Source organism: Diadema setosum, chromosome 17 (assembly GCF_964275005.1).
Source record: "Diadema setosum chromosome 17, eeDiaSeto1, whole genome shotgun sequence".
NCBI lineage: Eukaryota > Metazoa > Echinodermata > Echinoidea > Diadematoida > Diadematidae > Diadema > Diadema setosum.
Genome location: NC_092701.1, coordinates 36,381,945 through 36,405,810, shown reverse-complemented (window position 1 = coordinate 36,405,810; position 23,866 = coordinate 36,381,945). Strand labels below are relative to the sequence as shown.

Below are 23,866 nucleotides of genomic sequence, written 5' to 3'. Positions count from 1 at the left end.
ATGTACGTTACCAAAAGTATAGAGCTGTACGCATTCTGTTTACAGTTTTACCAAGGAGCGTGTGTAATTGAGCTCCTTGGTTTTACATAGTCAAGTGCGGATTAGATTATTTTATTTTATATATTTATTTATTCATTCATTCATCCTTTTATTCATTCATTTATTTATCTATTTATTTATTGATTTATTTATGTATGTATTTATTTATTCATTTATCTATTTTCATTCATTTATTTGTTGTGGTCTTGGTCTCAGTCTCCGGCCAAGTCACAGAGAGATCTATGAAAGGTACAGCTGTCGGTGGTCTTGTGAATAGGAACGTGAGTAGGAACAGTCTGTCTTGACTGTGATGTACAGTGAACATTAAAAAAAAATAATAATTCCTCTGATGAAGCTCAGTAAAAAGACAAAAGCAAATGCATGTATATACCAGGTGGTTTGAAAAATTGCAGAGCTACATTGTTTCGAGTAATATAAGTGTCATAAATAGAATGAAATTGTATATTCTACAAAAATCATTACTTATGCTATATTCGTCATTGATATTGCCTTATCTAAATTATGGTGTTTTAGTTTGGGGCAACACTCACCAGAACCTACTGGATAGAGTGTTCCTTCTTCAAAAGAAAGCTCTCCGTGTCATCAGTTATCCTTTCATACCCTCCCACTCAAATATGTTATTTGCCGCTAATAAGCTGCTAAAAATTAAAGATTGGTATTTATCTAATTTGGGGCAATATGTATACTAACAGCAACAACTCACTCCCCTCCATTTTCGATTCTATGTTTCAAAGAAATCAATCATTCCATGACTATCCCACTCGACGTTCCAATGAATTTCACTGACCTCTTTTACGAACAATTCTTGCTAAGCACACTCTTACCTATACTGGCCCAACTTATTGGAATTTTCTGCATAATGACATAAAAATTGCACCCTCTATATTTTCATTTAAGAGGAGATTAAAGTCTTTCTTATTGCAATGTTATGTTCCTACAGAATTGAACCAGCCTGTTGGCTCATTTTAATTTCTTTTCGAAGAATTTGGATTACCAATGATATACTGTCACATATTTCTCGTCCCTGTTGTCCTGAGACACTTACAGCGTAGATTCCATCCCACTTGTATTACTTCCGACTCTATTTCTCTCTATTTTTTCATATTTCCGTATCCTTTCCACGCATCCCATTATTTTTTCGATATACAGTAGTTCTGTCGAGGATCGCTGGATCTGTTTTGCCTTTCTGTCCGTTGCATTGTTTTCCTATTCTGACAGACTTGTCTCGTTCTGTCTTCGTCTCAGTCTCGTTGTGCATGTGTGTCTGTGTGTTACTCTGTCTTCTTATTGGGCTTCCAGACTTTTTTTTTCTATCTGTCTTTATTCCCATTTTTTCTTTTTTGCATTAGTTCGTTTTTTATTGACATTCTGTACCTGAGGGGTCCAAATTCTACAAGCATTGCCTTTTTAGTGGGTCCCTCCATTTTCGATATTTTGTGAAATGTTATATTGTCTATATCACTTCAGTCAATTTTCATTACAACATTATTTGTTACCCCGAGGTTCTACAATTATGTTTTCTGAATTTACTCTGTTTTGATTACATGTATATGTAACCTTATTCTCTGTTACCAAAGAAAGTGAAATGTTTATGTTCTTCTTTTTTTTTCGAAAATGAATTAAAGTTTGAATTGAATTGAATTGAACTGAGTAGATCCACACAAATAATTTGCCGGCAAGTTTTCACACTGGCAATACCGGTACCGAAGTTGCACAGACATGGAAGGGTTGTGAAAATTTGACTGCTTTGTAAGTGAATAACATACTGGCCCTGATGAGAAAACCTTCCCCCCGCGCGTTGCACGTGGTGGGTGTCTTTTGCACAGAGAACATTGCAAACGATGGCCCAGGGAGGTGACCTCCCTGATGCGATCAGCTGTGTCTCGTAAAATACGATTACGTACGAGTGGCCGTCACTCGTAATGCATATTCATTAAGAATGGCTACGTCTGCATATCAAATAGATGATGTCATACTACATTATCGTGCTCGCTCTGGCAGGGTAGTCTGGACGATTTTTTTCGGGAGTACCAATTGGTGGAGTGTCGCAATCAGCGGTTGGGCGCATTGGGTGGGTGCCGAGTGTGTGGGGACTGCGGATGATAAAAATCGTCCAGTATCTGGACTACAGTAGTACATACGTGGACGTGCACCGAACACAGACACATGGGGAAATTAGAAATAACAACACTGTTGTCGTTTGATTTATCTGTGTTTTGATTACTATATGCCATGCTACATTGCCCTCAAAGGGTAATTTCAATTTTGTTGCCACAAAAATGGAAGGGGAGTGGATGTGTAAAGTCAGTTGTAACAAAGACTACAAATGCATATCTCTTGTGCATATTTAAGTCATGACAATTTGTCAGAAATTAAGGAGCCTTGCAGGTAAAGCTTAGGCAAGTGGAATTATATGTGCAGTGTCCAATTTCATGAAGTTGTGAGTTCCCTTCTAGACAAAATAAGGACATTATTAGTAAACATGAACAATGACGAGACAACCATAACTTGTATGCACTGTTACGTGATCGCAAGTGCAGTGTGATTGTTGTATAAACTTGATGAATAAAATTAGTGCTGCAAATTTTTGAAGTGTTGGTATTGAAGAATTATTCATGTTGAAATGTTTTCCCCAATTCTATCAAAGCCAGCCTGTTAGAGATTTTCTAATGCAGGACCAGTAAAATGGTCAGACCTTTCAGCCAGTTTTAATGCACAAGGACATAACCACTCGCATATTCACACACAATACTTGTCACTGAAGTATATAACTCAAGGAGAGATGTGCTCCCCCTACCTCGTGGCACTCGTGCTACAAAAGTGTAGGTGTGTGTATGTATGTGTGAAAGGCTGTGCATACTGAAAGGCTGTGCATAAATGTGCATGACAAAGAAACATGCGTGAATGGTTTGATCAGAAAATGTACAATTTCTAAAACATTTTAAAATAAGTCCATCATCAGAAAGAGCAAAATTAAACCTTTCCAGTGATACCTCAGTTGTTGCATAATAAGGAATATTCTTGAAGTTATTGAAATTATTCCACATTTTATTATTTTCTTTGTGAGCAAATATCCCAAATTGACAAGAATAGAGTTGATCTGTTTTGTGATGAAACTCTTCATGTGTATTTACAGTGTTTTATATATATATATATATATATATATATATATATATATATATATATATATATATATATATACGTACACTGTAAGTAGAGTGTGTACTGCAATATGGCTGACAGTGCTCAACTATATAGGAGCTCATATAGTACATCCTACTGTATATTGTACTATATATATATACACACACACATATAATTATGTATGACATGTGTAATGTGTATACAGTTGTATGCATATCATTCATTTACATGTCTTTGTGTGCGTGTGTGTGTGTGTGTGTATTTTCATACTGCTGCATATGAGAACAAAGAACACAGAGAAAGGATACTAAGCTTGAGTCTGTGGAGTTTGATAGACTGAAAGCAGATAGATCTTTTTTTTTTCTTTTAATTTGTTCAAGTTAAAGTCGCCAGCAAATGAGCAACACAGCGCACCGCTGCATATTGACCAATACAGCTTTTACAATAACATCAATGGCTTATAATATACAGTCTTCTATAGATACACAGATCTGTTGCTTGCATATGTTCAATCCAGCAGATATACCCTTGTAGAGTATCTCTTCCGCAGAGATTATTGAATTGATATATTGACCAAGCCCAGTCATAAAACAGACATAAACTCTTCCTGTTACCATAAGACTGGATAAAGCGAAGGTTTTTCACAATGCATTTCAGTGAAAGAAAAAATTTGCAGACAAGAAAACTTTTTTTTTGTTTCCAAAAAAGAAAATCTCATCCTGTTTACTTGGCTGCTGTCATTTGTATGACATAAAAGGAGTCACATAAATATTCATAACATTTCAAAATTTAGTGAAGTAATAAATATATGCCTTGTAATATACAATTCCTATCACTTTCTACAGATTAAGCGATCAATGTACAGGATACATGTATATAGATCACCAGTAAAACTTCTGTCATTTCAAACAAGAAGGGTCAATTCAGATAGAGATTACTGAATCAGCCATTATTCTAAGATTCCATGAGACTCAGTGGACACAAAATAGCACTACAGATTCTTTCTACGGAAAAAGGTTCCTATGTATACTGTTGCTCTTGTAGAAAAAAAAAAACAAAAACTTCACCTTACCACCTGCAATGCGATTGTCATTGATATTCGTTTGAAAGGAAACGCTTTGAAAGCACAACGGAAATGAAGCTCAGAAAATATCAAAACTCTCATAACATGAGATGGAGAGAAAGAAGAAGAAGACATTGGTGTTACACAAGAAATCTTTGACCTATATATCAATAAAGAAGACTGAGCAGGGGTGCTATTGTTTTCCATCTTACGACACTGAGTAAAAGACCTACACATACGTCTACCCTAGGAAATGAGATGTATTATAAACATAGCCAAAGGGGTGCAGGTTGATGTGCTAATCAGACTGGTTGGAATACTACATAAGTTCCAAAACCCTGCAATGTCCTTTATCTCTGATTTACTCACTTATCAGTTGCATCTCATTGACAGAGAGCTGAAAATATGATTTTTAAAAAAAGTAAAAATTCTTCCTTTTTCAGAAATCAGGAAACTCGGGGAAATATATAGTGACTGGCAATCATATAACTGCAAAGTAATACCAATGCTGGAGTACCATATTGTTTTACATATTTATAAAACCAATGTCTTCAAATTCATATGCAAACCATGATGTCAACTCTGTGAAGTCAAAATGTAGCTTTACAATGTTGCATGATTCAATTCTTAAGTACTTTTTTCCCCCTGTCTTGTCTAAATTGCACTCTTAAATGAAAAAGGACAGTTCTGGGTCTAGATTGCTCTTGAGGAATCATACTGTTGGGGGAAACAGAAATCAAAGATGAACCTTTGCAAGAAACATTGATACATTCAAATAAGTCAGCCAAATTTTGAGCATAGAAATACTCCCATGGTTCCTCTTCTGACTCTTTTCACAGGGTATGGGAGTTATGGCCAGGTAATCTTTAAAAAAAAATAATCAAAACAAACATAATTTCTACCACATATATATTTCATTTCCATGCTTACATAATACTTGTTTTGCATATAAAAAATAAATATTATTGACAAGAACATGCAGACACACATTCTCTTTATGATAGTCTGTACAAGTTTTTCTGATCAAATGCATCATCAATAATTGACATCATTAAAAATGGCATTCATGTATGTGACACCACTGTCCCACAACTTTGACCACAATTAATGTATGAATATACAATTTTTTTAAAATTATGCTACAGAAGTAGAAGGAAGAGAAGAGAGATGGTGAGAGAAGATTGAGAGATGGAAGAAACAATGAAGGAGGTGATGATGAAGAAGACAAATATGACAGAGAAGAGGCTCATGATGAAGAAGAATGAGGAAGAGGAGGACAAAGTCAATGATTTCATGGAAGGAATTCACAAACTGGGGGAGACAAACACACACCGAGTCAGTCGTCATTCTTCCCAACAAAAACGGAGTTGTAATTCTTGCGCGAAGATACGGGCAAAGGTGATGACCGACAACCTGTTTTTTTGGCAAGAACCGAATCCTCACGAATATCTAAACAGGACAATGAAGTCACCTCCGCAATGTTACCCTGCAGTGGCTACACTGGAGCTGCTGGTCTCATTCATCAGTATCACTCTCCATGACACATCGAGATTAAACCATCGGTATGTCGACATTCAAAGTCTCACCACCGCTCTCCCCTAGATCCCTCTGCGCAAAGCAGCCAGGACTGTTACATGCAATGTGGCAAGGTGGCTAAAGGGAACATCTCAGTTTTCTTTCTTTCCGAAAATTCATCCTCTTGGTTTCATGCAAGGTATGTAAAAGCTTTATATGAACATGCCCCCTTCAACTTTACATGTGTTTCAACATCTGTTTGACACAAACACACACACTTTCACACACACATGGCATCAGCTTCGTAAGTAACAGCCATTTAAAGAGGTCTCCTTCAGATTCTGGAGCACTCACAGAAATACAAGTAGCAGTAATACACTCTTGCAACCGATCTATTGTAGAGGAAGAATACCAGAAGCTCTTCAGATAAAAGTGAAATGTCATAAGGAGTTTAAAACATTGATTTGCATGGAGATCCCTAAATAGTACATTCACTGAAATTTTCAGCACACACGTGCATTGAAACTAGCAGAAAGGGCAGCAAAGTCTCTGCAGAGCTTTGTAAAAAAGAAAGAAAAAAAAAAAAAAGCTTGCTTCTCTTTTTCTTTTGTCTCAGTATTCTTTACAGTTTCTGAAAGCAAGATTTTGACCAATGGGTAAGTACATAACCACACTTTGTGTGTTCAATACAGAGTTGCATTATGATAAATCATATATTATCAATCAGGAATTACAAGCAGCTAATGACAAGACAATTTTACCCCTCCTTGATGTCCAGACTGGATGTAACCAAAAGTGCAAATGGTTAACTCTAGGTGACTCTCTCACCAAGGAGAATCTAGATGGTGTAAAAGCCCAAATTTCCGACTGATGGAGCCACCAACATTTACACTTAAAATTAGGGAGGACTTCAAAGAACAATCAGGGTGAAATGCACACAACATTCATCTAAGTAGGTGTAAATAATTCCAAAATCCAAAACCAGGGAGGCTTTTATTACTTGCTTGTCGACACAAAACACAAGATGTTGCTTTCTCAGAAAGATTTGGCAGCTCTGTTACCATGAGTATTACATTATTTTCCATTCCTGCTATGATACAAAAGTGTTGGCTTAATTGATAACCAAATCAGTAAATTCTGTAACGTAAGTACCATCGCCTGACTGCAGTCAAGATGTGACCATTTGTAAAGAAACAAAAAAAAAAAACACAACAACAACAAATGTGTAAGATCCGCCCAAAGTCATGAATGTGGACACTACAAGGAAAAGAAAGAATCTTACTGACAAAATCATGGAATTTGCCTCTGTAAAAGTAATGCATTGTGTGCCATGATAAGCGTTGTTTCCAACTGATCATGACTTTAATCTAGCCTTGGTGGACGTGATGGAACGCTTGTTCCTATGGCGGTCCGAGCTTGGTAGGGAAGAAACTATCTGCTCAATGTTATGGTCAATATCTCGAGCACTAACAGAAAACCTACCAGTCATTCAGATACTACTGCAATATTCTCACTGAGAACAATGAATGCAATTCCAGTCTAAATTTGAATGATGTCTACAAAGTGAGATCAAATATTCAAAGATTCAGGTTTATCAGGAAGAGTTGAAAAAAGAGTTTCCTCGATAATGAACATATTCAAGTCATTTAGAGGTGTCCACTACAAAGCATACATTTTCCCCGGATAGTTATGCCATGCTGATCATCATATGATATGCTTGAATGAAACAAAAACCTAACAAGATGCGGTATATGGTCTATTTGCAGAATTATGGCTTGCAAAGCAAGTTGAACATATGCAAGCAAGTTTGTTATTTCAATGAAATGACTTCATTGGATATCAGCAAGTTGTGAGCTTGTGTGCTTGTCCATAACATTAGAAATGAAGATTTGTTTTAGTTTACAGAATACACCCTCTCACATATCATGTGGTGTATCATTGATATAAATCTGAGATTAAATAATTGTGTTTGAAGACGACACCATAATCAACAATAATGATATCAATGAAAGTGTAATAAATAGGGGTAAAATACATGACACAAACAGTGTATCCATTGGAAAATATCACTGACATTTACAAACTTGTGTCATATTTCGATAAAATTCAGTCAAATTCGAAGAAAGAAGAACCTATATTGATAAAAAGCCCTCAGTATTCCCGTAGGAAGTACACAGCTTCATAAAGACTGAGACCGTTGTCAGCCACTTGTCACCAACATCTTGTGAAAGCAAACATTCAGGCTGACGACTCCCTTTCCCATAGCCGGTAGATTAGACAGTGGTACCCTCTGAAAGATATTGTGCAAGTGTTTGTATGCTTGGATACTGCATGAGCTTGCAACAGAGTGGTAACCCATAGAGATCTGGATGCAGAAGCCACGATGTCTTTCCTATGGCTGCCCCTCTGGAGACACACACTTCCCCGAGGCATTCCTTGCGCTTGTCTCAGTCTGTCTCGAGCCAAAATTGTATTGCAACATAATGTCTGGGGTGCTCCTCTGTTAACAACAACAACAAAGTTGCTGACTTGCTCTCCACAATATAAGTGGATGCTGATAATACTGATAAGTACAAATCCGCCGAGTAAATTAGCATGTTTAACCAAACCCTCTCCCTTCTCTCGTCACATCCCATCATTGTTTTCTGCAAGAATTTTCAGGAAGGGATATCGTGTGATGACCTTTAACTAACAGAGAGAGATTTGGAGAAGGGGTGAGGAGGGGGGTTTGGTGTAGCCAGCCTCATAGAGTCTGAATCAAAATGGACGTCCCATGGAGACGATACAGCGCCCTCACTCAGGGTTTGATGACCTTGGATAGCTGCCACATGGCTTCCTCGTCCAGGTACTCCGAGAAGTCGTTGAAGACAGCCAGAACTCTCTCGTCCTTCTTCAGGGTGTCGTAGTGACTGGACAATGACAATGGAAAAACAAACAACAGCACGTTTTGAATTTCAAGAAACTTGATGTGGATTCACCAACAATAGCAATGGAGATTTTGAATGGTAATTCTTGCACATGTAAACTCAAAAAGATTCCGTCCATATTGTGCTCAGACAATTAACGCTTCTGTACGATGAGACAGATCCTACATATTTTGACATTGACAGGAAAATAAGACTTCCTTTCCTCAGCCACTTCTAACAACTTAAAACAGTAACTTTTCTACTACAATGTAGCTGTACATCCACTCATATTATGTCACTACCGTAGGTCACAATGAAGTTTTACCATAAAAATCCAGACTTCTGTTGTCATTTCAGTCAACCTGAGGTTTATTGATGGGGTCAAACTCAATTCTTATGTTTTGATTCTAAAAAATTCTGATGATATACAGGGTACACTTCATGCCATTTCCCTCATTTTTTTCCCCTTTTTTTCATTTCATGAAGATTCAAGAAAGAATGACTGCTTTTAATAGAGAGTCAAACTCACTGTTGTTTGAATCTGCGCATGCTGTCCAGGATGCTGAAGTACTGCCAACACTTGACAAAGTTCACGCCTCCGTTGTCCGGCAGTTCCTCAGGGTTGCCGATGTGAACAAAGGTGATGTCTTGGAGTATCAGGCCCCTGCAGAGAAACAAGTTTGCAACATGAAAATCATAAGAGCATGCGAGAGACCATGGTATGAAAGTATCTTAAGCACAAGAAGCTGCAGCTACCTTCATAGCAATATGAATGTTCATTTCCTTGTGTGCTTGTGCATGAATATTTAATCAGCTACAGTTATATGGCAGGAAGTCCCAGGTAAAGGCTTTGAGGTTAGATGTGATAGCTACGGAATTTTCCAAAAGAACATTAAACAGATATTCACAGTTTGTGGAAAGAACATTTCACAGATGTGAAGCTACATGTCAATGAATTATCTGAGAAGAAATTCTGTGAAATCTTTCTACTGCCATGTGCCTAGCTCTTTCCTGGACATCTAAGACATGGCAAATACTTCAGTCAACATTCAGTTGCCTCTATAAAACTGATTACATGACTATGTAAACACAGCTATGCTGCCAACATCAGCTCATCTCAAGAGCAATCAATTTTGTGAGTACCACTCAAAGAAGTTGAAGTCCTGCTAGTTGACACAAACTCTTGGAATGTTAAGGATAACATCCTACACTTGGCTGTGGATGGAGTGATTTCATTCCATCTGGAGCCACTGTGAAGAGATTTGGGGCTTGTTTCTACAAGTTGTATGTCACATAACACTCAACCAAGACAGTCCAATCGGGAGATGCATGGACAAAATTGCACAGATAATTCAGTCATTTTGATTCAGCAATTTTAGGGGTGGTAATAAGCGATACTATAGGTAGCAAACGTGATATGGTAAACATCCACTCTACTTACAGGTAAGGGATGCAAGGAGGCTCCGCCTCCGCCAGAGCTGCCCTGTAGCATCGGAATGATGAGGAGCTGTCTATGAGGGTACAATATTCCTTCAGGCCCTGAGAGAGATGACCAGAGGTACAGGTGGAGGAAAATTAGAAAGTTATTGAATCAGAAGGAAAAACATGTTAAAATGATAAACAACACACAACTGTCTTCAACATTGCAGTACCTCTGTTTCTGGCCATGTTGAGACCAGAGCACATTCAGATATATGCAATTTGGCCGAATATGGGAGAAACAATGTTTATGCACATGTACTTGTAGATGCCGACCCAGTGGTTGCTAAGTTGGTAGTGAAAAATGCAACAGTGGCATAATCTAGGCTCTAGCCTACTTAAAATTATAACTTTTTTTTTTTTTTTTTTTTTTACAGTAATTGAATCACTATGATGTAAAATTCCTAACATATTTCTGTTGGGAATACTAAAGGTAAATTGTGTGAGTTTTGTAAGAGTTTAAATTGAGTTTGAAATCCCTTTTTTTTTTCATCTTCATTGCATGAACATGTCCAGATCAGAGATTGCTGAATAATCGAGGTTCGTTTCTACAATGATAAGAGAGAGAGGCAAGTATGGCTAGGATCTGAATCACCCAACGGACCACACCCAACAGACCACACCCAACAGACCACACCCACCTCCACAGTTTGTCGCTGCCACTCCAGTCTTCTGACAGGGGCTGAGTCCAGGGCTGACAGGACGGCAAGGTATGAGTTGAAGTTGTTCAGCTTTCGTAAATGCTGTTTGAAAACAATGAAAGGAAAACTTCAAAATACTAACTTCTGCATATGTCATTAGTTGGGTTTCTATATATACACCATATATATATATAAAAAAAAAAATTACATTGATTTGAGTAATTAGGGACTATTTTTGAATTATTGATGGATAGTACTTTCAAGTCAAAGATGAAAACTAGTGTATAGCATACATCCATTCATTTCTGCTAAATGCAAGATCAGTTTGAGTTGAAATTTATCACACGATACCCTGTCTGTGAATGTTCTCAGTCATCCAGGTAAAACAGATCATGAACTATATCAGTAAATCTAGTCAACTGGACTTACTTGTAATTTCGAGTAGCGACGTTTCACGTCCTCTCCAAGACGCTTCGTCAGGCCGACTGATCTTTGGCAGCAATTGGTTGCAGCCCATGACAGGGTCAGGGAATTTTGGAAAGCGCCAAGAAATTTTCCAAACTGCTGGGTTATAGGCTTCAACCAATTACCGTCAAAGATCAGTCGGCCTGATGAAGCGTCCCGCAGAGGACGTGAATTGTCGCTACTCAAAAATACAAGTAAGTTAGTTGACTAGATTTACTGATACAGTTCATGATACCATGATAACATTATGATAGACATGGGAGGATTTCCCTGGGAGGATTAACTATTCTGATGTGGAGTGGTATAACATATTTACCTTCATGACTTTGATGAACTTGATGAGGAGCTTCTCCCTGTCCTGGGCTTTGGGCTCTTGAAGGATGAGAGACCGCACCCTGATCACAAGGAATAGTAACAGGAAATTATCCTTAATATTTCTTATCTATTAACTTTACTACCATGGTGATCACATCATCATCATCATCATTATGACCACTATCTTTAATAATCATCATCATCACTAGAATCACCATCACCGCATCGCTATGAGTTTCATTGTTGATCACATCATCATCATTACCATCATCATCATCACCATCATCATCATCAATGCCATCATCATTATCGCTATCATCAACATCACATGAATATCATCATTACTACATCACTATCATAGCCCGATACAACATTACAGTTGCATACCAGCTAACCCTAAAATTCAACAAATAGGAATAAATTCAACAAGAACATTCAACAAATACAAATAATTTCAGTAATAGAAGAAAATATCACCAAAGAACACATATATACAAGTATTTTTACCCATCTCCCATACATTATTATTACTGAGTGTTCATGAAAAATGGAATGTTCCAAATGAATGGGAATAATTGGCAGGTAAGTGATCGTAAACAATATCAGCATCACATCACCATTACGATAATTACTTTATCATCAGATTAGCATTTGAAAGACGAGACTCACCAGTAGGACATCTTGTTGAAGTGCTCTGTGAAGATGGTCAGGTTTGGACTCAGCTCCTCCGACTGCTCCTTGGCCCACATTAAAACCTCTGGGATCTGGGTCACATGGGGAGAGCAGAGAATTGGAAACCTCAGATACATTACACATCAAAAGACAAAGGATTCTAAACACGACAGATTCATCAAAGCACATTATGTACTTGGTCATTTCATATGGGTTATTCTTTCTCACTTTCCCTGTTCAAAGCATACCCAATGATATCTCTATCTTGTTTAGTACTCCAGTGCATTAACCAGCCCCAGGAACAGACAAAGCAAAACAAGAAGGAAACAGAAACCAAGTTAGATTATGAAAAACAACCCAACAATTTGAAGGGAGAAACCCAAACAACTCAAACATAAGCAGGTCATGGCAATATAGCTTTGAATTCTCATTCTTCCCATCACACACTTTAAGTTCAGTGGGCCACACCAACCTCTATTTTCTGGAAGAGATCCGAGTCCTGGATGGTCATCTGCTCAGCAATCTCTTGGCTTGTGATGTCATTGATTGATGGCCGCCTACGGGATAATGGACAATAATCTCATATGTTATTTCTCACAGATACAATGATTAGAGAGGAAGTTCAGTATCTAAAGAGGATAACATGCAGGGATATTTCTGTCAGATAAGTAAACTAAACTCTCATTAATTTCAAGAAGGGTTTGCGATGTTAGGGAAGGGTAGGCAGCACCACATTCAAATCTCCAAACTGTCATCATCTCTGCTTTGTGTGAATTCATTCACTTGAAGGATTGAATTGGACACTGTATTTTGTTGAAGAGTCCCTCCAAAGGCACTTTTCTTTTTGGCTGAACACCAAATGAAAACTAAATTGCAATAACAATGAACGAAGAGATATAATGGACGAGCCAATGAGAGAAATTAACATCGTTAACCTCAAACACAGAAAGAGGATCTAGACTCACACAATGGAGATGCCGACATCCCAGAGCAGTTTGCCATTGGACCGCTGCGCCTTCTTATTGTTCTCAATCTTGGTCAGAACCTTGTCCCGCAAGATTTTAGCCAGCATGAGCTCACCATCACACAGCAGCTGGAAGACCAGGTCCATGAGCATCTTGAGGATGTCATCCTCTGTCTGGCCACTGGGAAGAAGATGACGATGAGGAGGCATTAGAGGGGATAGAAAGAAGAGAGGAGGAGGCAGATGAGTAAGAGGAGGAAGAGAAGTAGGAGGATAGAGGGGAAGACAGAAAGAGGAGATATTAGAGAGAAGAGAGAGGAGGGGAGAGTTAAGAGGAAGATACCAAGGATGAGGATAGGGATGAAGAAAATATGAAGAAGTGGATTAGGATGATGAGGAAAATGAAGAAGATGATGATGAAGAGGAGAGTGAGGAAAAGGACAAGATGACCTTCTTTAATCATTCTGCCATAAAGATTACAACTATGTCAGATCACTACCTTTGGTACATTTGACATTTGGAGTGAGTACAACTAGATAGTAGTATGTAAAAAGAAAAATTGCCAACATTATAATCTATGACCCCTCTACGACAAACTGTTTGAAGATGATGATATTTTCATTTTTGTTCACATACCTTGTCTCTTACAGTTCTACCCATGGTTTGTGTCAATGGTTATCTGACAAGCTAGTGGGTATGGTTTTCACTACTCCTGAATTATGTCCTTGGAGGACCTGCATTTTTTTAGTATTTACATTGAGAGCACAAGGTATGCTTTAATGTCAGAGCTGTGCATACTTACATCAGATCCCCTGCTACTCTGAGAAGTAAGAAGAATGCGTTTCTATTGGCTCGCCGTGACTTCATGTCCGTCTTGTGCCTGAATTTCTTATACGTAAGCCTCAGTTAAGGTCAAAGACATGGTGGACAGAGAGATTATGCTATGGATAAGCAGCAGAAATAATCATACATTAAAAACAATGTAGCAGATAATGTTACAGTCAGTTGTAAAAGGATATCGGTAGAGCAGTTTGTTGAGGAGATCCCTGGAGCTAATGAACATCCTGTATGTTGTTAAGAAAGCCTCATAGTACACCAAATCTGTGAAAGAAAAACACACAGTACTGATCAGTATACTGTTTTGATAATAAGTCACACATTTGTTCCTACATAAGATTTCAGTTCGACCTGTGCTATTGTACAGTGTACTTCCCCTTTCTTCTATCTCTTTATCCATTCATCTATTTACTTTTCTATCTACTTATCTATCTGGTTATCTTTCTATCTATCTACTTGATCTATTTTGTCTGGACATCTATTCATTCACCAATCCATTCATTTCTCCATCTTTCTTGCCCATTCAATATATTCATCTTTGATATCTCTCTCTGTTCACACCTTTCTACATCAACATTCATTATTCCGCCTGTAGCCTCTATCACAGGGAGCTACAGTCTATGTTGTCATTAATTTCTCAGATGGATTCTTCCCAATCAGCTAAACCTTTTACTGTATACAGGACTCCTCTCTTGGCATACCTTTTCTGTCTGCATCAGCTGCGTAGACCAAGAGTGCATCAACTGGTCCTCCTTTGATGGGGTTCCCTTCCTCCTGTGTGGGAGATAATCATTATCATTGTCAATGTCACTGTCATCAGCAGCAGTGCCACCATCTAACTCTTTACCATGATTATTACTATCTGCACCATTATCATCATAATCACCACCATCACCAGCCCTACCACCATCATCATCATCACCATCACCATCACCATCACCATCACCACCACCATCACCACCACCATCATCATCATCATCACCACCATCACCACCATCGCCATCAACACCATCACCACCATCACAACCATCACCATCACCATCATCATCACCACCATCATCATCACCATCATCATCACCATCACAACCATCATTATCACCATCATCACCACCACCACCACAATCATCACACCATTACCACCATCATCACCACCACCACCACCATCATTTTTATCATAATACCTAAGACTTAACCGTCAAATTGACAAGACTAAGAGGGAAAAGATCATCACCCAAAAGATTCTAACTTGAGTTTAGGAGATCAGAGAATATTCAGGGAGTCTCCTGAGAGAGAGGGGAGAAAGTTGGCTGCTCTCTTAACCCTTTAAATGCTTAGTACACATAAAATTTATTTGACAACTAGCTCAATTTGGACATGGCACACATTGAAAAAGCCCCACTGTCTGTGTGTGTACCAAAAGGGTTAATAAGCCAAGGAGACCGTTTCTCAGTACCTCTGTGCTGTACGAGAGCAGCTCTGTCACATCCAGCATGTCCAGGATACCACTCTCACTGAAGCTCTCTTCCACCTCTGATTCCGCCTCCGACGGTTTCCGTGCCAACGCTGGGAGCTGTGAGATGCTGTATTGGGTGAAGCAACGGAGAGAAGGAATGTAGTACAGACACACAGCGAGTATACATCGGCTTATCACTCTCCTTCAGAAAGTTTCATGGTACAGCTAAGTTTCATTAAGATTTTCATTGTGCCCAAGTCCATTAGTAATTGCTCAACCAAATACGACAAATTCATGTCCATTTGATTTGCTCTCTTTTTTTTTTTCTTTATTCATTCGTTTGAGTTTCCTTTGCTCAAATTATGATTACTAATAAGTACATGTACATGACTTCTATGGCACAAATTTCCAACACATATTTTCTTTTATTGCCTTAGAAATATGGCCAATAATTGTATGAAATCAACAAATATTCATCAGGATAACACAAAAGCATTCCAATATTCATGCTCCAGAGTGGCATATTCAAGGTCTACATTACAAGCTTTTCTAAAGTACACTACAATCATAATACATCACACTGCTTCATGGCAGCATAAGATCAGTTGAGACTCAGTATGACATTAATCATATGTATACATCTTTCTGCTTTACAACTGCCAAATGAAGCACGTAATGAAATTCTTCGAGACCTCTGCTGGCAGCAGGGTAAAGGACTTACTTGTGTGTTCGCTCCTGGTTGCTGTTCTCGATCATACTCTCAGACTTCTTCTTCAGGTCATACATGGGAGAGAGCGGCCTCTCAGGGTTGGTGTAGTGCCGTGATCTGTGAACGTCTGAACTCTGTGGTAACAAGATACACAGAAACAAGAACATGGGGTGAATAATATGTGCACATATAATCTTACATGAACTGTATGATATTGCATGCGAACTTAATTCTTTGACAGTAGCTCATTTTTGTTCTGTTCAGTTCATTACCTCTGCCAAGGAAGGAGGCTATGTTTTCATTTCAATCAGAAAACAATATAAAAATACAATTCAAGGTATAAACATGTGTCAATCATCATTATCCATGTGAAAATATACAAAATAAGAGAAATAAGAGAAAATAAGATATTTGTAAGACATTAGTCCACATGAAATTCTGAATTGTTTGAATATGCTTCACCATTGCTGTTTAATAACTGTAAAGATTGTTTACTAGTTCACCCCACTGTGATGAAAGAAAAAAAAAGAGAGCAGTGAACCAGACATATAACACCATCTATGGAAAACCAATTTTAAAGTATCATACTTTCTAAAATTACCATCACAGAAATAAAGCTGAAGGGTATAACATTAAGACAAACAAACTTTATACCATATACTAGGTGAAATGGGAAATTTGTAGGGCTTAAAATATCAATATCTCAGTCGAGTCTACTTATGTTTTTCTCGATTATCTCAGTTTCATATAAGTTTGAATAAAATGGAGGTACATCAACATTTACTTCATCTTCACAGTAACTTACATTACAGCTGTTAGGTTGTTTTTCTTCAGAGACACAATAAACTTTGTCACCTGTAGAGCATTCATAGGAGTGTCACATTCAAGGAAACACATTGTGTAGTCAAAATGTGCAAGCCCTCAAGACACAAACTTACTTGTTGAGCAGAATCTTTCCTCTTTGGTGGGATCGCCGGAGGCAACTCATCACTGTCATGACTACCCTGTGACATGGTTTCGTAGCCGAGTGACGCCGTCTCGTAGCCCTTGTCGATGGCCTGTCCATGGCCGGTCGCTCCCACCATCCCCCCGCTGCTGACGCCGACGCCTCCCGAGCGGACCTCGATGCGCTCCTGATGCACGTAACCCTGGGCCATGCTGCAGGCGTGGCAGGGTGAGGTGGGCTCCCGTGCGCACGGTGCCTCCAGGCGGTAGGAGGCCTGGAAGAATTCCTCCCTGGTGCGGAGGTACTCCTGCTGGGAGGTGCAGCCGGCGTAACTCAGCATGTTGGTAGAGATGGATGATTGCTGGAAAGAGAGCTCCATCCCATCTGTGTTGTAGCCACCCACCAGGTCCAGGTAGGTGTTTACTGTTTAGGTGGTTGGTTGGTTGTTTGTTGGTTGGTTGGTTTTAAGAAAGTTGCGGGAGATTAAAGTAGAGAAGAGTTGTGAGGGTGAAGAGAAAAAAAAACAAAGTGGTGGTTAATGAATTGCATTAGGTAGGTTTTATTTACATTCTTCAAGGGAATCCTCAAAAAAGGGAATCCTCGAATTCAAGGAATCCTAAAAAATTATGCACATATAAAGTTGTTATATTTCTTTTTTTACTTCCTTCAACACTGAATATAATATTCCTTACATGTAACTTTATATTCCTTATCTATTGTACTACTAGGAATAAACATTTAATTTCCATATACAAACATGTACATAATAACTAATAAAGTACTGTGGTCGTATTCATTTGAGAGATTCCTGTAAGTACTACACCCTTCATATTTGAATAGGTACTCGCTTTCCTTATGATCACTTACTGTGTTTGTTGGTTTTAGGGGGCAGTGGAGGTGGACCGTCACTGTCCTGCCTTAGGTCAATGTCCCCGCTTGATGTAAATTTGGCAATTCCCTTAGAGGTGGCACATGCCACCACATCTGGTGGAGGCGCATCCGAGACAAACACCTCTTCCTGAAGCTTCCGCGAGAGGGCGTCGGCATCTTCTGGTGCCAGATTCTCGTAGGCCGAGAGCTGGCGAACAGTCCTGGGCTTTTGTTTCATGGGAAGGGGCGGAGGGGGCATACCCTCACTACCGCTGCTCGCTCTTCTACCGGCCGCAAGGCTGCCATTGACCAGCCGTGTCTCTTGTGTATGCGTGTGGTAAATCTCGGTGGCCATGTACGAGTATCCCCGCTGACCATGATGGGCGGGGCTGATCAGCACACCGTCGGAGTGGCCCGAGATTCCCGATATGATGGAGAGGCGTGACATGTCGAAGCTCTCCCCCGTGGTCGTCGAGCTCCAGTCGTCCGCTGTCGCGCTGGACAGCTGGGTGCTGTGCATGGAATCCGGCCGGCTCTGAGAGCTGGTGTTGCTGAGGTCGGAGTGACCACTCGTGACTGACATCGAACTGCCCGAGAATGACCGACTTAGGTGGGTGTTGTTGTTAACAATGGTCACGGGGTACGACCCATCATCCGATGCATTGTCATACAGAGAGCTACGTTTGGGTTTTTCCCTTTCCTTGCGTGGCAGTGGTGGTACTGACAAATCACTGTGAAAAAAAAACAACCACCAACAGTATGGTATTTTACAATTTGTATATACAGTACATATATTGTGTTAAGCTGATATTCACATCCATGCACTGCCCGAAGCCAGGTGTACACACTGTGATTACAATTACCACACAGTAAGGTAACCAACTTAACCATACAGAAAGAAAGAATGACAAACAAGTTTTTCATGCATATCTATCTTATTCTGAATAATAACCATAAACACTTTTTTATGGTAGTGATATCTCTACCTAAAAATGTCCATATTGCTAAACACTGCTGTTAAGATGTTAATGTACATAGTCTGTTCCACCTAATCAGTATTATGGACCCTATTGGCCTCCTATACCAAATATTTTACACTAGTCACAGCTGATATCATTAAAATAAAGTTATTCATCTGTACAATATATCCAAATAAGGCAACTTAGCAACATTGTCACAGTAACACGATCTCTTAAAGCTGTTAAGAAAAAAAATCACTTAGCATGGAGCTTAATTTAACTTTGGCAGCTGTCCATCATTTTGTCTATTTCTTGTTCAGATTATGACAAATTAAGAATCCTGAACAAAAACACTCACAATATATATAACTCCACACCTACTTGAACAGCTCAAGAGCACACAAAGTTTGAAAAGATTCATCATTTTTTGGCACAGCTGCTGTGAACTATTCTCCAGCTGTCTCCACGCGTCATGCACAGCCGCTCAATTTGTAGTTATCACTGATGCATAATCTTCCACCACCCACACACACACGGCATGTTCCGCACACCGACAGATCTCAAGGGCGACTCAGCCACAAATGGCACTGCGGTCTTTTCATTGAGTCAAGATCAGAAAGCAAACCCGCCGTAATCCCCTCAAAGAGGAAAGGGAAACCACTTTGTTATCCTTTTTGACTGAACACCAGAAACTCTCTAGTTTGGCTGACTGGAAGCTACCCAAATTCACAGGAAATTACACTGTATATATCTATTTTCCTTTTTTGTTGTTGTTTTTTGTCTGCAACAAATTTTGCATATGGAAGACATTGATATACTTGTCACATGGCAAATGATGCACAGGTGAGAGTGCATTGGTTGAGATGCAGCGCACTCGAGGGCGGGTATTTACTCTGATGCAACATGCATGAGGTGCAGTCGGTCATAAGTGCATGTTGTACAACTTTGAGAAACCTGAGAGTGAGCTGCATCTCTGCTAACATCACAGACTCAAACCTGTGCATTATTTGGCTTATGCAACTGGGTCTTGAGACCAGAGTATCCAGTAGTTTTGGCTTGAAACACTACTTTAAGAGGGAACTGGTAGTCATGAAAAATAGGGTGTATTCTGGATATGTTAACCAATTGTTTAATCTCAGGCTTTTGAATGGCTAGCTATTAAGAATTAGAAAATAAAATATCTAGATGACATGCTTGAGCTTTAGGACATTTAAGAGATAAAGGCAATATGCAATTAAAGAGAAACTGATTCTCAGATTTGTTATGTTTTCGTACACAGCAAAATAATATCATAATGGAATTTCCTATAAAATGCAGAATCACTGTTTTTTGAAGTAAACAAAAACTGACATCATCAACCAAACACCAGAGCCAGAGTGACACCACCACTCCTGGCCAACCAACAAATATTACCAGAGGAAATCATTTTGTGTTGTTATCTAGATATTCAAATCCGTAACTTATTTATAGTATGTATATTCTAAAATTGCCATGACTTTCAAAACTGATGAAAATTTGGTCACTGTTTTTTAGATGGCCAATATTGCTAAATTAGTCACTCTGTAAATACACACATTTTCCCTGTTATATAAGTTGATAAATCATCAGTCTGGGATTGAAGCATGATCACAACAATAATCATTGGTAATGTTTTCTGATGATCACTTATAATGTTGTCTTAGCGTAAAATATTCAATAATATATCACTGGAAAGCATTTACATGTTAACCGATGGCAACAGATAACAAATGACTGAACAATAACATTTTCGGTGCAATCGATAGCAAAAATGACAGTATTCTACTGAATGCTAAAAAGCAGAATGATAATGTGCAAACAGGAACGCAATCAGGAAACCAGTATTGTGATGAAACTGGGAATACACTGCATTGATCAAGGTGTCAAAGATGGGAACAAGACGAAAAAAGTATGCTGTTGGCTCTGGCAGTGATGCAGCAAGAACAGCTACTGTTGAAAAGTCAAGATGACGGGAAATCATTCTCACAGCACTTTGACTGACCCATGTAAATCAGAACAGATGATGACACTTGTCATCCTAAATAATGTATGCCCCATATACTTTTCTATATTTTTTTCTATTATTTTTCACAAATCAGGACTTCCTGACAATTTCTAAGTGGTTAGATTTGTTATCGTGGAGTACAGTGATGAACAGAAGAATGTTTGAGTGCATGTTGCATCTATGTTGGGATCAGAGTTAATACTTTCACGTGTTGTTGAATTCGCAAATAACCCTTGACTTGTAAAATTCACAAAAATAAAACAACCCCGACGATATATACATGGCATACACAGTATAAGACCTCCCTCAGAAGACTTTAAACCCTTTTCAAAGGATCATGCTGTACTTTGATTGCTTGTCAAAGATGACTTCTGACATACGGTCACTCACCTTGTCAAATAAGTTCTCTGTGGAGGGAGGGGCGGTTTAGGGGGTGCACTGGATGGGTCCGCTATGTGCTGCCCAAAATCCACATTGCTGAATGGAGTTATAGGGGACTTCTGCAGAACCTCCTGCTCATGTGGGCTGAGAGGGCGCTGTTCAGATATTGTAGACCTTTGACAGAAAGATATACAAGAGGAAAATGTTGTATTAGAAACACTGTTGCAAACATAAAAATGCAAGAATACAGACAAGAGAGGCTACTTGTATTCATTCCACAAGAAACAGGTTTAATGCAAAGGAAGAATCTTATCTTTTTCACAATGAGCCAAAAACAACTGGAAGACATCCTACATTGAATATGGACTTAAAAAATATGAATGAATGGTAATAACTTTGAAATGTATACTAAAACTCAATGACTAGCTCTGTGCTCAGGCAGTAACACACCTTGTGCTTGCTATACAATCAGGACTGTATGACTGACTATACAGAGATGTCACAAGAAGGGACTATTAATTATGACTACCTCACCAACCAGAATGCACACAATACTAACTCAGAAGAGTCTGACGGCCGCCGGTTGGCGTTGCAGTTATTGAGCGCCTTTGGTGACCCGTGTGGGCTGACCGGTGATGAGGAGGACGACGATAATGACCCCTGGCCTTTCTGAGATGAGTCCAGCGAGGGCGCCGGTGACTGACGGCCACCAGCTCCAATGCCTCCCCCGCCCAGCTCGTTCCGGTTCCTGTCCTGTAGCTGCAGCTTTTCAATAGATAGCTTGACTAACTCACGAATCCCATTCTGCACTGCATTGGTGACCTTTGAATGCCATAAAATACCAAAAGGGAAAGAAAGTTGAGGAAGACTTACATACAGTGAGTATATGCGGCCATCAAATACTATCAAAAAAATACCGGTAGTTTCTTTGAATTTCAGTTACGCCACTCATAAAGACTACATTTACACTTGTAAATACACAACATGCATGTCTACACGTACTTCTATAAACGTGACTTGTATGCATCACTGTCATTAATCACATATGGGCATACTCACAAATGCTTGCAATAAATCACCATTGTTCCTCTTACAGTATAATATATCATCACAGAGTGATCTGCATTTGAATCATTAACTTTCATAGTCCAAGTTGTAGAACATATATATGGAAGAGTCACTTCCTACTGGCTGAAATAGAGCACTGTATTTCAAAGAAAAGAAGAGGGGGAAAGAATGAGGTGTGTCTGATTAATTCTTCCCTATACACTTTATTTCCTAAGCAGACAGTCAGAATATGATAGTAAAAGTCAGGGTGCATTTGTTTTTGTCTCAGTTTGTTGCTGATGCTATGATTGTAGTCCATTTAGTTTCATCATGAGAATCTTAAATTGATGTAGGTTGATTCTGACACGACAATACAGAGCAGACTGAAACAATGTTTCCTGAAGGAAGAAGAAGCAGCTAAATTGGGGGAGGACGGAATTGGTGAGGTGAATCATCCAATAAAAAATATCGCAGGAAATTCAGTGAGAGATTTTTAAATACATGAATGATGGTGTTGAGATAAAAACGTCAGAAACATGATAGAGTACATCATAAATAAATGCGTACAAAATCAAATTAGGAAGGGAGTCATAAAGAGAGGTGGTGGAGAAAGATGGAGGGGGGGGGGAAATGTGGGGGGGGGGGGGAACTGACCTCACTCCCTTGACTCTTGTCCATAGCTGACTGACCATAGAGAACAATCTTGTCAGCCCAGTGAATCAGATTAGCCAGACTCTGGTAAACCTGGTTGTGTCTGGAGCTTAGGGCGGAGCTGGAAAGCAGAGATGAAGAGAAAACATAACATATGTATCATTTCAGCCTTTGATAAAGATAATGTTTTGATGCACTGCGCTCGTCAACTAGAACCATAAAAAACACTGATCTACTTTCACCATAAATGCTTGTTATGATATACTAATAGCTGTTGAACCTTTGTTTCAAATGCTGGAGCACACTGATAACAAACTGGACAGATTCTTGCAGGGCTTAACTTTATCTTTGACTTTTGACAAACTTGAAAATTATGGCTGCACCAACACGGCAAGTAAATATCAAAAGAGAAATGCATATTTGCTGATTTGACATTAAGATGTAAAGCATATGATGGTTAATTGTTATAGTATGATGAGCCATGTTTGTAAAATAGAATCAAACAGCTTTCACATTACACTCAGGATTTGACTTTTGCTCTTGATGTATATTGGTCAAGATTCTTACAGTTTGATGGATATACATAGTCAGGGAATAACAGGAAAACTGCAGCTTTTTATACCATGGGTGATATCGAAAGTAAACTTACTCTCAAGGACATATTTTCTTTTCACAGTTGAATAAAAGGCTTTTTTTGTTATAAAAATAATAGGATGTCCAGCTTTATAAATACACTTATCAGTAAACAATGTCTTGAATTATGTAA

The 23,866-nt window shown here is 38.9% G+C and overlaps 1 protein-coding gene across 1 annotated transcript in view; it reads right to left on the bottom strand.

The window, feature by feature from the left end:
- Positions 1–6,399: 6,399 nt before the first annotated feature.
- Positions 6,400–23,866, bottom strand: part of LOC140240721 (rap guanine nucleotide exchange factor 1-like) — a 39,823-nt gene continuing 22,356 nt past the window's right edge. The window contains exons 5-22 of the mRNA XM_072320485.1: positions 23,104–23,221; positions 21,962–22,224; positions 21,412–21,576; positions 18,037–18,770; positions 17,162–17,592; positions 16,236–16,357; positions 15,515–15,641; positions 14,763–14,835; positions 14,244–14,325; positions 14,027–14,119; positions 13,226–13,405; positions 12,733–12,817; positions 12,258–12,352; positions 11,590–11,668; positions 10,809–10,910; positions 10,130–10,227; positions 9,218–9,352; positions 6,400–8,691 (exon numbers count right to left, since the gene is read on the bottom strand). Coding sequence (XP_072176586.1) covers positions 8,580–8,691; positions 9,218–9,352; positions 10,130–10,227; positions 10,809–10,910; positions 11,590–11,668; positions 12,258–12,352; positions 12,733–12,817; positions 13,226–13,405; positions 14,027–14,119; positions 14,244–14,325; positions 14,763–14,835; positions 15,515–15,641; positions 16,236–16,357; positions 17,162–17,592; positions 18,037–18,770; positions 21,412–21,576; positions 21,962–22,224; positions 23,104–23,221 — 3,094 coding nt within the window. The 3' untranslated portion in view covers positions 6,400–8,579. The remainder of the gene's footprint in view (positions 8,692–9,217; positions 9,353–10,129; positions 10,228–10,808; positions 10,911–11,589; positions 11,669–12,257; positions 12,353–12,732; positions 12,818–13,225; positions 13,406–14,026; positions 14,120–14,243; positions 14,326–14,762; positions 14,836–15,514; positions 15,642–16,235; positions 16,358–17,161; positions 17,593–18,036; positions 18,771–21,411; positions 21,577–21,961; positions 22,225–23,103; positions 23,222–23,866) is intronic.